Source organism: Dermacentor albipictus, chromosome 1 (assembly GCF_038994185.2).
Source record: "Dermacentor albipictus isolate Rhodes 1998 colony chromosome 1, USDA_Dalb.pri_finalv2, whole genome shotgun sequence".
Taxonomy (NCBI): domain Eukaryota; kingdom Metazoa; phylum Arthropoda; class Arachnida; order Ixodida; family Ixodidae; genus Dermacentor; species Dermacentor albipictus.
In genome coordinates this window covers 161,464,712-161,478,781 of record NC_091821.1, presented here as the reverse complement: position 1 = coordinate 161,478,781, position 14,070 = coordinate 161,464,712, and the positions used below count along the sequence as shown (strand labels likewise).

Sequence of the window (14,070 nt, the reverse complement as noted above, 5' to 3'; positions counted from 1 at the left end):
GACCTCTTGCGCAGGAGTTCTTCCGAATTCGGTCAGCAATGGTGGCGCAGTTGCGCGAGGCTGGCGAAGACCCATATCCTCACAAGTTTAATGTGTCCATTTCCCTGGTCGAGTTCGTTGAGCGCTACAGTGGCCTGCAGGCAGGCCAGGTGCTGACAGAGGAGTGTCTCTCAGTGGCAGGCCGGGTGCACGCAAAGCGCCAGTCTGGCACCAAGCTCATATTCTACGACCTGCGTGGCGAGGGCACCAAGATCCAAGTCATGGCTAATGCTTCGTGAGCCCCTCTAATCCCTTTTCTCTCTTTTGCCTTTTGTTGTCTTGAGGTTGGGGCAACGAGTATGTAGTAATATCTTTTGTTGAACATATTTAGGCACATTGCTTTTGGCATACACCACTTGGCTAAAACATGCACAGTAGATAGTGGAACCAAGTGGGACAAGAGAACTTGTCTGCAGGCAAAAATGCTGGGATAGCAGTAGAATTATCTTAATGGCTGCAGTGGCCCATTGCTGCAATGGAGATATGAGTAGTGGCACATTGTATGAAAGGCAATAAAATGGTAGATTGAGACAATGGCCTCTGAATTACTTTGTGAATTACTCTGAATTAACAAAAGTGAATCCAGATCAATACAGATGCCAACTTTTATTGTCTGTACATCTGCCTGGGGCAACATGGCCAACAGGCTGCTGTGCCGGAAAAATCCAGTTTAACATGTCTTTGTGTGTGGGAATTAAGTTTTTGGGAAGTCATCTTTATGGTTCTGGGGTCTTATTTGTGCCCGTGCTTGTCTTATCAGTAAGGTGTGTAGAGTCTAGCGTAGAGAATGCGATTGTGTTGAAAACGAATAAGTCGTCGACCAATAAATTGGAGACCAATAATCCGGACATGCTCGGCAATTCGGACAGCTTTGCGGCACCACCAATGGCCCCACAGACTTACTGTGTAAAGATGACCGATATTTCAGACAGCTGCCAGCTCTAGACTCAATTATCCTGACTCCATCTGTCGCTGTAGCGTACATCGACTCTGCCACCATTATCTCCTCTGGCAACCTCGACAAGACATCAAGTATGACCTCAGAGATTACACGTTAGATGGTAATTCCTGAGTCCTTGCCTTGGTCGCAGCACTACGCCTCAGAGATTGAACTGCAAATGCCAATTTTGGAGGTTTTGCCTGAATTACAGGTCGCATCAACATCGCGATCATCATATCCTATTCCTGCGACCCCGCACATGCAGAAGTGTACGGTGAGACATCAGCGCGCAGCCGCTGACTGTTTTGGCTGCACTGCCGTTGCCACCAATGTTTCTTGTCTGGAAGATCGGCGCGCCATTTAAATAGGAATAAAGATTTATTTTTTAAGTCAATCCAGCTTCGTTTAAGATTTTGTGTTGTCGTCTTTAATTCTTTTGCCTGTCTCAAGCATAGAATCGTGTCAAGCAGGAGAGCAATGAACAACACAGTACAAACAAAAGTTCCCCAGTTCTCCACGCGTCTGTGGATACGGGTCATCATAAGCCAGCGCAACGTGGGATTCTGAAACTTCTCCTTCAAAAGCACAGTATGGTGCGACGGGAGGAAACAGTGGCCTCGGAACGTTGGAATCACGGCTTGACAGGCGTGGGCACTGTAGTTGCGGGTAGAATCAGCAATTTGTCTGATAGCAGCATCAATGCGAGAGATGCAATCTGTACCAAGATAGAAATTTCTGGCCCCAATGTGTTTAAGGTGCCGGTTGGAAGTTTTTGCATTATTCCGGCCATTGCATTCAAAAGGAGTTTTTCTTCATTTCCACATGCAAAGAAAAATTAATATTTTTACATGTCTACCACATGGTGCTCTTTCTTTGTAGCATTCATATAAAAAATTTAATGCAACTGTCATCGATAGCTGCACTGAACTATAAAACAGTTTTGACGTGCAGGTTAAAAAAGAACTCTTTATTTTTTCCTTGGAAATAATTGTGCATTCGAGCTATGCCTGCATTTCCAGTAATCCCCACTTCATTCAACATGGTGATGACAAGTTAACAAATTGAGCAAATTTGTTTTCTACTGTGTTGTAGCAAATCTCAGCTGAAAAAGAATGTTTATCTGCTGCAGAAAAAAAAAGTATTTTGATTCTTTTTTCATCAGGGAAAAAGGACGTTATAAGAAAAGTTACATAAGCAAAGGGTGATTAATATTCAGAACAAGTGATTTCACTTATTGTCAAGTTGGGAATGTGTGCTATAACATAATCTACTGATTAATTGACCGCTTAAGGGCTGAACCCAGCAAAAGTTGGTCATAGAAGAGGTCCGTTTTCTTTTTCTTTCTTTTTACGCAAAGCATATTGTATAAACACAATCTCATTCAGAACAAGTGGAAGCAATGTTAATATATCTAGAAAGTTACATACGCCGGTGCTGGCTTAGCAATTCCAGATGAATTCACTGATTCTTTGCTCAATGGAAAAATATCTCATATAAACTGCGGCATAGCAAAAAAGAAAACAATTGTGACTATGATGCAATAGCAAGGCTCTGCATATTCGTGGAGAAAGGGCTATACGAACACACTCAACATAGATGCTTTTAGATATGTTCACAATTTTCTTGTTTTGTTTAGTATGATGGCTGAAGAGCAAAAGACTTACGAGACGTTTTGTATTTCTCTCACCTTCAACACCTCTGTGTTCAGTCCTCTCAGCCCTTAGTATGAAAAGGCCAGAATTTCAACCAGTTTAGCAAAAAGGGATGTAGCAAAACGGCTTTTAAAAGTTTTGGGTTCGGGTTCCACGCCACCGCCACCAAATAAAAGCGGCCCCTACGCCACCGCCAACTAGAAATGACCACCGTGCTGCCACCGGTCGAACCCGACATGGCCCACACCTCTACGTGTATGCCCTGCTCTTGCCATTCTGTTCGTTGAGTTTGCCTTTGAGACAGTGTTCTGCTATTCTGTGCTTGTTTGTTTAGTTTGCATTCCAGACAGCGCTCTGCTGGCTCCTAGAAGTCTTTCTCATGAACTTATCAACAGGCCACGTCAAATGGCACCAACAATGCCTCCGCAGTCTGACTCAGAATGAGTCTCGAGTCGCAGTCCAAATGACTCCATAACTGAAGAGCCTGAGCCTGCTGCCTACCACAACATGCTCAAAAGCGGACATCATTGATGACCTGCTAGGCTGTGGTGTGCTGATTTCTGCCACCGTTACATTTGAATACTTTGCAGATGTCGACAGCACGGTGTTGTCATGTACAAAACTGAACGATGACGAAATAATTTAGCAAGTTCTCCCACCTATAAAGAGCAACTCTAACACGGATGATGATGATCTGCCGTGTGCTCCGGAGCCTTCACATGCAGACTTGAGCCCTTGCAGTCCTTGCATCGGTGTACAGTGAGAGCACATAACTGGCAGAAATACAGGTGTACTTTGTTGCAGATAAGTGGACGTGCGTGCAGCAACGAATCAACCAATTATTCCTTGCACAGGGGCCTTAAAATGTAAATAAAATGGTCTTTTTTAGATACGAAGGTTGATCCAGAAATAAGGTTTCCAAAAAGCTCCAGCCATACGGGAAGGTGCGAGGTGAAATCTGGCAACACTGGTGCACGTGGCTGTTCCCCCACTCTCGATTCCCCTCAGCCGCTTTTCACTGTGCTGCTCATTCTTGGCTCAGCAGCTGTCCAATATGGAAGTTCCCATTGTTGATCCCACGAAGTGCGAGATTCGTTCCGTGATTCGCTTTTTGCACGCCAAAGGGACTCCACCCGTGGATATTCATCCTTAGTTGACCTAGGTGTACAGCGACAAGTGTATGTCCGTTCAACACATCCGAAAGTGGTACAGGGAGTTTAGTGCTGGTCGGAAGGAAGTCTACGCTGAAGAACAGAGTCGAAGACTGTCAGTTTCAGAGGCGGTTATCGAGATGGTCAAATGCGAAGTGCTTCAGAACAGGAGGATCATCGTCCGTGAACTTGTTGCTCAGATTCCTGGAAGTTCTTGCAGTACAGTGGAAAGAGCTTTGACTGAAAAATTGGGGCATCACAAGTGTTGTGCTTGATGACTACCGCGGCTATTGACATCAGATCACAAGGAGAAACGCCTTGACTGTGCTCGCCAGTTTCTTCAAAAGTGTCAAGAAGATGAGGAAGGATTGTTGGACTCCATTGTTATGAGAGACGAAACGGGGTTGTTTCATTTCACTCCTGAAACGAAAGAAAAATACAAACAGTGGCATCACCCAGAGCTACCAGTCTCAAAGAAGTTCAAACAAACTCCTTCTGCTGGCAAAGTCATGGCCAGTGTTTTTTGGGATCGTAAGGGAATACTGCTGATCGATTTGATGGAGCGTGGGACAACAAACAACTCAGACAGTTATTGTACAACACTAAGAAAACTCAGGCGAGCTATCCAGAACCACCGCTGAGGACGACTGGCAGCCGGTGTAACGCTGCTTCATGACAATGCCCGACCACACATCTCTCGTCAAACCCAAGAACTTTTGACAAACTTTGGGTGGACTGTCATCCCCCACCCACCGTACAGTCCAGACCTCGCGCCCAGTGATTATCACTTGTTCCCCAAGTTAAAATAACATTTGAGTGGCCAACGCTTCCGGGGCGACGATGAAGTCAAAGAAGAGGTAAAACGTTCCCTCAACGAATTTGGTGGCGAAGTTCTACAACATTGGGATACAGAAATTGAAGCACCGTCTACAAAAATTAGTAGAAAAAGATGGCGATTATGTAGAAAAATAGAGTAATGTTTCATCTTTCCAATGATTTAAATTTCTGTAAGAATAAACAATGTTGTCTATTTCTAAAATTGATGGGAACCTTATTTCTGGATCAACCCTCGTACATTCCTTTGTTTCGGACGATCAATAGTTTGGACTTATTTACATTTCCCATGGAGTCCAAATTATCGGTCGTCGACTTTATACCTGTTGGTACCCATGGCATTTTTAAACATTTCATGGGAGGCATTGTAGGCCATTGTTGAAAGATATACAACATATATACAAGGGCACATACTGTATGCTGCTCGTAGCAGCTGAGAACACCAGGGCATACCAATCAATTCTGTGTGTTCACTTTTGCCATTGCAATACAGGGAACATATTGAGCTGCATGCACATCAGTTGAAAGTTGGCATACTCCTCCCAAGGTTACAACAGAGAAGTTTCAGCAGAATCTTCAACTAAGCACTACAACTCAAGTTTGACATTGTGTGTTCAATGCGGAGCAGATATTTATAGTATTGTGTTTCATGGAACAAAAATATGGGCTTTAATACAAAACATTTTACTGTATGCTAAACAATGGAGTACAGTTCAACCCCCTTATGATTAAATTGAAGAGACGCCTCAGGTGCTTTGTTATAGCTATGCATAACCTTTGTTGTATATGTCATTGTGGTTACTAATTAACAGGCAGATTGAGGCATTGTCACTGCAGCCTATTGTTTTCAGGCATTGTTTTTCCTAATGTTGTATAACACTGTGGCGGGCATCTAATGTTTGTGCAAATTCCATGTGCTTTGCAGTTCTTGGATGAAACATTTTCGCTACTATGGTACTTATCATTTGCAGGCTGCTGTAACTTTTGTTTTATGTGTAGTCGGTGAGGTTTATAGCACACGAAGGTCTGCATGAAAAGAATACTGCTGGAATTAGAAAGGGGTGTGAATAGGTCTGTTATTAGTGGTGACAGTCAAAATTACGCACTCTTTTACCTTAATTCCAGGAAAGCCCGTCTCACAATGACTGTCTAAGGTAATGCGATTAGCAATCAAGCAGTGTAGTGACACATCGTACTGCTAAGGACGTGTTTATTTAGAATCTGTAGTGGTCATTCTGAGACTTGTGTATGTGCATTATTTAGCCCTAAATTGATGTATTTCATTCTGTAAGTACTGTAAATACAATTGTATACTACAAGAATATCAATAATATTTTGTTCACTCAGATATCAGCATGAGGACTTGCTTAATTCTATACTAATCATCTTCTTCCCTGTTACTATAAACAGAGCATCATTTACTCATTTGTCATGAAAATAAATATTGACATTTCCATATAGGTACTGACTGTAGCATGTATACATGTCACATTGAAGAAAAATATGCTAGTTGCATTGTACATGTTGTTGTTCAGGCAGAATTATGTTTAGCTGATTAAAAATTGTAACTATAAGGACATTCGGAGCATGTTCATTTTTCAAGCTGCTTTCTGGGGATTTCAGACATTCATGCCACACATTGTATGCATTTGTGTTGACTTCTCTACTTATAGAACACACGCAAACTAGTAAAGACATATGCACAATATAGGAGAGGACACCAGATAAACACTGGACTTAAGATTGGTTTTATGTCATTACAGGCTGTGAAGTTGGGTATGAAGTAACAAGCTATGGGTTACACCCCCATAGCTGGTAACATTTACATAGTATAATGTTATAGGTTATATAGTATATAGTATATAGTATATAGGTATAATGTTAACGTTATAGGTTGAAAGCGTCATCTTAATGGAAGCCAACACATGTATTTGTTGGTAGGCTCAATGACTGCACACTTTATACATTCATGGCATTTAGTTGCTTGCTTCACAGTCTGTGTCAACAGTAAGCGCCATTTCCAGATCCAGCATTCATACTGTAATGTTCTTTACCGTGTGTACCTCATCTTTGTTGTGTCAACTGTGCTCTGGGGGAGTATTCTGTAAGAGTCCACCTAGTGGACTGTCCATTTAGGCCGCTGCTGATTGGATGCAGCTGAACAAGCGAGGAGGAGACGAGCGGCCCCAGCCAATCAGCAGCTGCCGAAATGGACAGTCCACTAGGTGGACTGCTACAGAATACCTGCCCTGCTCAGGCACCTACTGGTCACTGCGTAACATTGTTGTATACATCTATGTTTGCCAGTGTGCATGCTACAAGATAGGTTATGTTTTACCTCTTTGATAGGTATTATAGTTCAGAAGAAGCGTTTGCCAAAGTAAATGCCAAACTCAGGAGAGGTGACATCCTTGGTTGCGTTGGCCACCCAGGTAAGATTAGCTGTTTTAAATGCTAGTCAAGCAGCTGGCATGTAACCTGCTTATTCTATGAAGTGTGCCAACATAAGGCGCGTTTTCTGCTACATTCAAACCATGAATGAAAACTTCTGCAATTTAAACTAGGCACAGCTAGAGATACCAGTGAACACGTGTGTGCATGACGGGCAGTTGCTCCGGAATCGGAGGTGGCATGAGAGCACACCCACAGGCTTCATTGTAGGGGGGGCACTGCCTTTCCCAGTACTGCCCCCCCCCCACCGCTAATTACATGTTGGTTGCGTAATTACAAAAAAAAAGTTCATGTAAATGAAATGAGCCACCAGGCTCCTGCCCTCACACTCAAAATGCACTCCTAGAGCCCCTGTGCGTAGGCCAAAATGTATCGTGATACATGCACTGCCCCCACTTTGTTCATCTGGATGTAGTACAGCTTTACATAGTCCATGTTGCAAGTGCATGTGATGTGACAAAAAGTGTAACTTCAGTTCCCTTTCACAGGGGGATATTTTTGCTAATGGTGCTTTCCAGTGCCACTTGGCACATGCTTGCTTTTAAAAGTTGGAAGTCTGCTGAAGTGTAAAAAATTTGGAGGACGCTTAAGCTTCTCTTTTAAGAGTGGAATGCGATAGCATTCAAAGATCCCTGACTGCTTCTCACGCTTCCTGGCAACTGGAGCGTATGTAATCATAATGCTTACCTGGAAACGCTTGCCACGAACGCTATGCACGAAGGCGAGCTTTGTGGTGGAAATACGGCCTCTTGCGCTTGCCGCGATGCGGCGGAAGCGAGCGCCAGCTGGAGTTAATGCAAGGAATCGGGCGCGACGCTCCATGGCCCCCAAGACACCCATGGCGCTTGCGCGCGCAAAATGACAGATGCTGCGGCTGGTCTGTGAATGCCGTGGCCAGTTTGTGTGTGTGAAGGGGTTTCTTTGAGTTTTTACATAACAGAATTGTTTTCTCGTATAGTCAAATTATAATTCGAGAGCTAGCATGTGTATAGGTTGTGTGCAAGTTGTTTACGATTTTTCTACGTATTTTAGCTTAAGAAATTCAATTAGTTCAGTCAATTCCTTGCATAATATGAAAGGCCTGGGTATACATTGTTTGAAAATCTTTTCGCCGGTGCGATGTCCAATGCGGGACGCCGGATTTTCTGCGACATGGGCTCCCTAACGCTGTCACGTTAAAACTGGATTAGTGTTCCAGTGCATTAAGGCAGATTGAGACACACAGAAGCATGCCAGGAATAGATATTGAGCCTCATTGCATGCCCTTCTTGAACTAGGTTTTCTTTTAGGCATTTTTCGTGAACAGTCAACAACCGATTTTTCAGACATGCCCGGTAAATCGGACACCTTTACAGCGCTGCCACATACCCAATAGAGCAATGTATAATGTCTGAAATCATGGATGCTAAAACCATTTGCCGTCCAATTTTCCAAACTCTTTGGCAAGACTGCAGGTTTGAAACAGCATTAATTGTAGCCACCAGCACTCTCATATACCTATCCACTGGCAGCCGTAGCCACCAGAGCAAAGCTAGGTCCAGCGGCTTCAAGGTTCTCTACCAAACTTCCTGCTGTTCAGTGCTGTGTTGTTCATTAAAAGAATTTGCCGTTGTCAGCAATGGCGCCAACTCTGCCCTTGTCATCCTCGCTGCTGTGTTCAAAGTACGGAAAGCACGGCAAGCATGTTGCCTAGTGCCAGTTACTAAAAGTCAGCTTCTCCACTATACAGTGGTGTGACGCAATCAAGCATATGCAATGTATTGCAGTGAAGCATACCAAAAGCGAAAAGGGGCCACTGTCATGGGACACAGTACGTAGTATTCATTAATTATACATGCATGCACCTGCTGTCTCTTGTCACAGTACGAACACTGAGATGCCTAAATAAGTTTACTGGGAGGCCTTCAGAGCTATTTAGGACATGCATGTGGCATTTTGAACCTTTGGGGGCAGTAAAAGGCATCTATTCATTTTGACATTTTTGTGGCTTCTAGGAAGTTCGTTAATTCGGACATTGAATGTTTTTTTTAATGTATCTTTGTATGAGCTTATGTATGTGTGCTAAATTTATTCATGCTGGACAAGCATAAGATATGCTTCTTTTTTTTTTCCTCTTCAGGTAAAACAAAGAAAGGTGAATTGAGTATTGTACCAGTGGAGATGGTACTTCTTGCTCCATGCTTACACATGCTGCCCCACCTACATTTTGGGCTCAAGGACAAGGTAGGCTTGCTTGACATTTCGCATTTTAACTATTGTCCCAGTAGGCTGGTTTCAGTTAAGGTCAGCCAACCATGTTCAGTCAACATTTTCAAATTGCATGAAAGAAAAATATTATTATTATATTGCTTTTGTGGCAGAAGTAGCGATTCCAAGCTTACTTCCTGAAAAAAAAATTTATTTTATCCGGAAAAAAAAATCCCAATATTTCTTATGCCTCAGGCCACCATCCACGAACTGCACATTATTGGTGCTGTCACAAATTATTACAGGAATAGTTTTCACACTGCAACCAAAATATTTTTTCTGAATGATATAAACTGAAAATTCTCCTGGCCAAAATAAATATAATCTTGTGGGAGCTTCAGGTGTAGAACAAAATCATTACAAACATAACACAAACTTCAGTTTGGTTCACACTTCCACTCTTTGAAAGGGGAAAATTGTCATCCACCCGAATGTAGCACGAAGCTACGCATTAAACCCATACGGGTTTCTCAGAAGAAATGCTTTGCAGTAGAGGAAAAATTTTTCGTGGTTCGGGACCCTGGTTCATGAGCCGCATCATGTTTTATGAAACGTGATGCAGCTTCACTTCGGCGACCGCTCTTGTCACGCCACGCGCAATTTGAGAGGTGCGTTGGTAAGCAGCTGCTTCTTATTCAATCATTTGACCATCTGCATCCGTGCGTGGAAGTTTTCATTTATTGTCTCAACATTCCTTTGCCATGGAAGTGAAATTTCGTTATATTGAAATTGCATAGGAACACTTCGGTGTATTGATGTTCTAATTACATGGTGTTCTATGGACAAGAGGTTATGAAAAGTTAAATACTTAATTTTATCAAGAATTTCGTTATATTGAAGTTTGTTATATCGAGGTTTAACTGTTTTATTTTTGCACACCAATGTCACAAGTCACTCATGCGAGATGACCTCAATACACTGGGCATAACACTAAGCCTAGAAGCTCGCACCACTCAGACTCTGTGCACGTTGCACATTTTTATTCCAAATAAATTAGTAATAGATACAGTACGGAAGCAAACCAGCTCTGTCAAAACTGCCATGCCAACACTGTGAACGCAAATCACGTGCGAACATGACCTGCGTATCCCTAATAATGCACCATTTAAATGGCTTATTGTCATCCACTGGTAACGATGGTCAATCAGGTAGACACTGTGAAATTCAGAGTTGGCTATCAGCTTGGAGAACTTGCATGGTCTTGCATGTAGCTATCTTGCAAGTTCATAAATAGTTTTGAATTCACTTCTGGAGTGGGTGTTAAAGTGCCAGCTAGGGTCCATCATGGAAGACCATGCTGAAGGATGCCCAGGCTGAGTTTTGCATTATCAGCATGCTTCAGAAGTAAACTAAGTGCCACAAGTTTTTTTTTAGTGCAACTGCAAATATACAGCTTTCTATAAAAGTGGAGTTGGCATTGAATTCTGGCTTGGTCAATAAAAATATGAATGTATCAACTAACCACATGCTTGTTATTGACTTGTGGCTCACAGCAGTTGATGTCAGCGCTGATAGAATTGCCAACTGTCCCTTTCTTGTGTCTTATAAATAAAAGCTGTGTACCTCAGCAGAATGTTTCATTAGTGACCTGTACGACATGGTCTACAACATACATCTAAAAATTGAAATTCATTTTAATACTTCTTTTTAAAACATAGCTGCATCATCATCGTGACATCCTTTACCACAAGCTTATGCCATTTCTTGTTACTAAAGTTGTCCTTGTGAAATTGTAGTGGCCTGCATATTCTCCTATCATTTGATTTTGAACCTTATAGGAATGCCGAATACCTTTGTTTTCAAGATTTGCGAAGTGTCCATGAGCCACGCACCACAGACAGTTTGAACTTAGAAGGCATGAACACGCTGTGGACCGTTTGCTATCTGTTAATGATGCCTGGTTGTTTCCAATCTGGGATGCTACGGCAGCTGTGCCTTGTATTGTTGGAGAAGTTTCCCTTCCTGTATACTGTGGCACCTTATTCATACAAAAGTGTTGTTGTTGTTGTTGTTGTTGTTGGTTTTGATGTTAGATGGCTATTTTCTTCTTGCTGGGGTAAATGCAGGAAACCCGATTTCGACAACGATATCTGGACCTCATTCTTAATGAGAGCACACGGCAAAAATTCATCAAGCGTTCCAAAGTGGTCAACTACATACGCAAGTTTTTTGACAGCATGGGCTTTCTTGAGGTGGGTCAATAGTTCATCTTCAATGCTCCGATTGTTAAAAAGTTTGTTGTGCACTTTTTATGTGTGTGGCATTGAGTAAGAGATTTGCGCCTGTGTGTGCATATATATATAGTAAATGTATTGGTAACTAGCAATGCTGCACATGAAGGCAAAAAAAAGGCAGACACTAATGGCACTTACCAGTAGGCATGTAGGTAGTAGCGCTTGAAATTAAGCCAAAAGTGCCCTATCAAGGGCTTATGCCAGCCTCAACGGCACTTCTGAGGCTATTGCTAGATCGCACGGGAGTGCTTTTGGAACAATCCCAGGTGTTCCTGTTCACACACTGGAAAGCATTGTAAATCAGGCCAACTGATAAGTTTCTAGGCTGAATTTTAACTTATTAGAGAAAAAAAAATGTCTGGCTAAGGTCAAATTTTTTGTTTCTCAATTTCTTTCATGCCCAAATTACAATACTGATGACACTATCGTGTGATGCTGCAGTTTTTTCTAGTCATCTCATGGATATGGGCCCTATTTCTATTGGAAAAGCCAACAAAACGTGCCAAGTTGAATTTTCACTTACCAATCAGTACAGAGCAATTTTTTAATGTTAATCACCACTTTCCTAGCCTTGTCAGGTCATACAAAGTTACATTTAGTTTTTTAGTTTTGTAGTTTATAAAATGGCATTGCCACCATGTCTGTGATTAATATACCAAACTCCTGTTCAAATTACTTAGTAAAAACAACCTCTCTATTGCTTGAAGTATTATGAGATGTGTCAGTTTGGCTTGAAATAACTTTGTTATTTATTGATAAAATCTGATAAAACTGCATGTGTTCTTTCAGTTTTCCTATTATATTTCCTGTTATATTATATCCTATTATATTTCGCATATACGTAGTGGTTGTGAAGATAATTAATAATTACCTTTTATTGTTTGTTGAAACAATTAACAATTCACCTGCTAGAGGGAACAACGTATAATTGGATACTACAGTGCATAAGGATAGCAATGCTGGAAACAGATTTGAAATTGAACAATTATTTGTCATTTTACAGCCCATAAGTTCTGTGTTCACAGTATGAATAATAAGAACACATTTAAATGTAAATAAAAAAAACTTTTGGAGCTGAAAATGAAAAATGTGCTCACAGCATTGCATTCCCACCACATTTAGCGTTTTGCTGAAAAAAAAAAAAATAAAGTAGCTCTGGCTGTTTTCGGTGCAAGGGCACTGATGCAGCAAACATGCAAAGTGCCCAAAAACATGTTTTAAGAAAAATGAGAAAAAAGAAATGTTACTCAGTGCTATACAGTAAAAGCTATTTACATATTTACATACAGAATTGAATACTAAGCCCCGCAGTGCTCTGCTTGCAGCGCTTCAAGCTTTATGCATTTAGCTTCATATAGAAAAAAAAATAATAATAAATACAGTTGTAGCTGACCTAGATCTTGAGATGTTGCCACAAACAGGCAGGCTGAGCGAAATGTTTGTTGTGAGAAAAATGAACAACTCGATTTATTCAAGAATATAATCATGTATCTACATCTTGTGAGTTGTAACAGGCTAGTGTGCCCCTGGCACATGCCCCAGTATGTATGCCGCAGTATGAAGCGTTTTTTATTGAAAAAAAAGAAGAAAGAAAGAAGGAAATCATGTCGTGTGCTGATTACCAGTGCTCTGCATTTCGTGCACAGCGAGATTATTCATGAGCAACGGGTAAAACACATGAGATTACAATAACACTGTGTCTAAAGGTATGCCGCACATACAGTCTTGGTCAAAAGTTCCGAAGCTGCAGTGACCGTGCCCGGAGCAGCCACGCTCCGCTATTGCAGTGCTTCCATCAACAGCGATCGCAGACACTTGCTGGTTGGGGGGGATAAAAGAGACCAAGAAGGAACATCGCTCTCGCTTTACCGCTGTCGCCCACTCAGTGATCATAAAGTTGTCCGTCAGCTAGTGTGCCATTCAGCTGCACTTTTACCTTTCAAGCTCCCGCTGCGCAAATGCGCTGCGGACAAGAAAGGGCTGCCGCCAAGGTGATGCCGCTAGGCTCCATAGCCTACTGTTTGGTACTGCGAAGCTTAACCGTACAACCGGGGTGTTCTGGCGAGATAAAGTCTGGGGTTTAAAAATGCGATGGCAGTTGTAATGGGAACCAACCTCGGCGTTTCCCCAACCACAGACCAGAGATTTTGAAGTTGATATCGCTGCATGTTCTGAAGTAGCTCTCCGATTTTTTTAGCTAAAAACATTTTATGCGTAAAAGCCAAACCCAAGACGTGGGCTGGGCGAGGCAACACAACTGGCACGAGAACGCTTTGGAGCGCTTCGTCGAGAGCACGAACATATCCAGAAAAGGCTCCTGGTGAAGCGCCACATCCCCAGGATCACTGCTCTCTAACACGTGAGTGCCCTCAATGAGGGCAAGACTTGCAAAGAGACGTACGGAACAGCTCGCTAGTTCTTGCCTCACCACGGCATGGCAGCGAGAACGATACTCCTTCTCGCTCTCTTTTATTCTCGCAATCAGCTAGCGTCTGCGAGCGCCATTGATGGCAGCACCACGA

The 14,070-nt window shown here is 42.3% G+C and overlaps 1 protein-coding gene across 2 annotated transcripts in view; it reads left to right on the top strand.

The window, feature by feature from the left end:
• LysRS (Lysyl-tRNA synthetase) overlaps positions 1-14,070 on the top strand; it is a 51,975-nt gene that overhangs the window by 12,914 nt on the left and 24,991 nt on the right. For both annotated transcript variants that reach the window (XM_065443535.1, XM_065443527.1), the window contains 4 exons: positions 15-274; positions 6,966-7,048; positions 9,187-9,290; positions 11,381-11,506. In XM_065443535.1, coding sequence (XP_065299607.1) covers positions 15-274; positions 6,966-7,048; positions 9,187-9,290; positions 11,381-11,506 — 573 coding nt within the window. The remainder of the gene's footprint in view (positions 1-14; positions 275-6,965; positions 7,049-9,186; positions 9,291-11,380; positions 11,507-14,070) is intronic.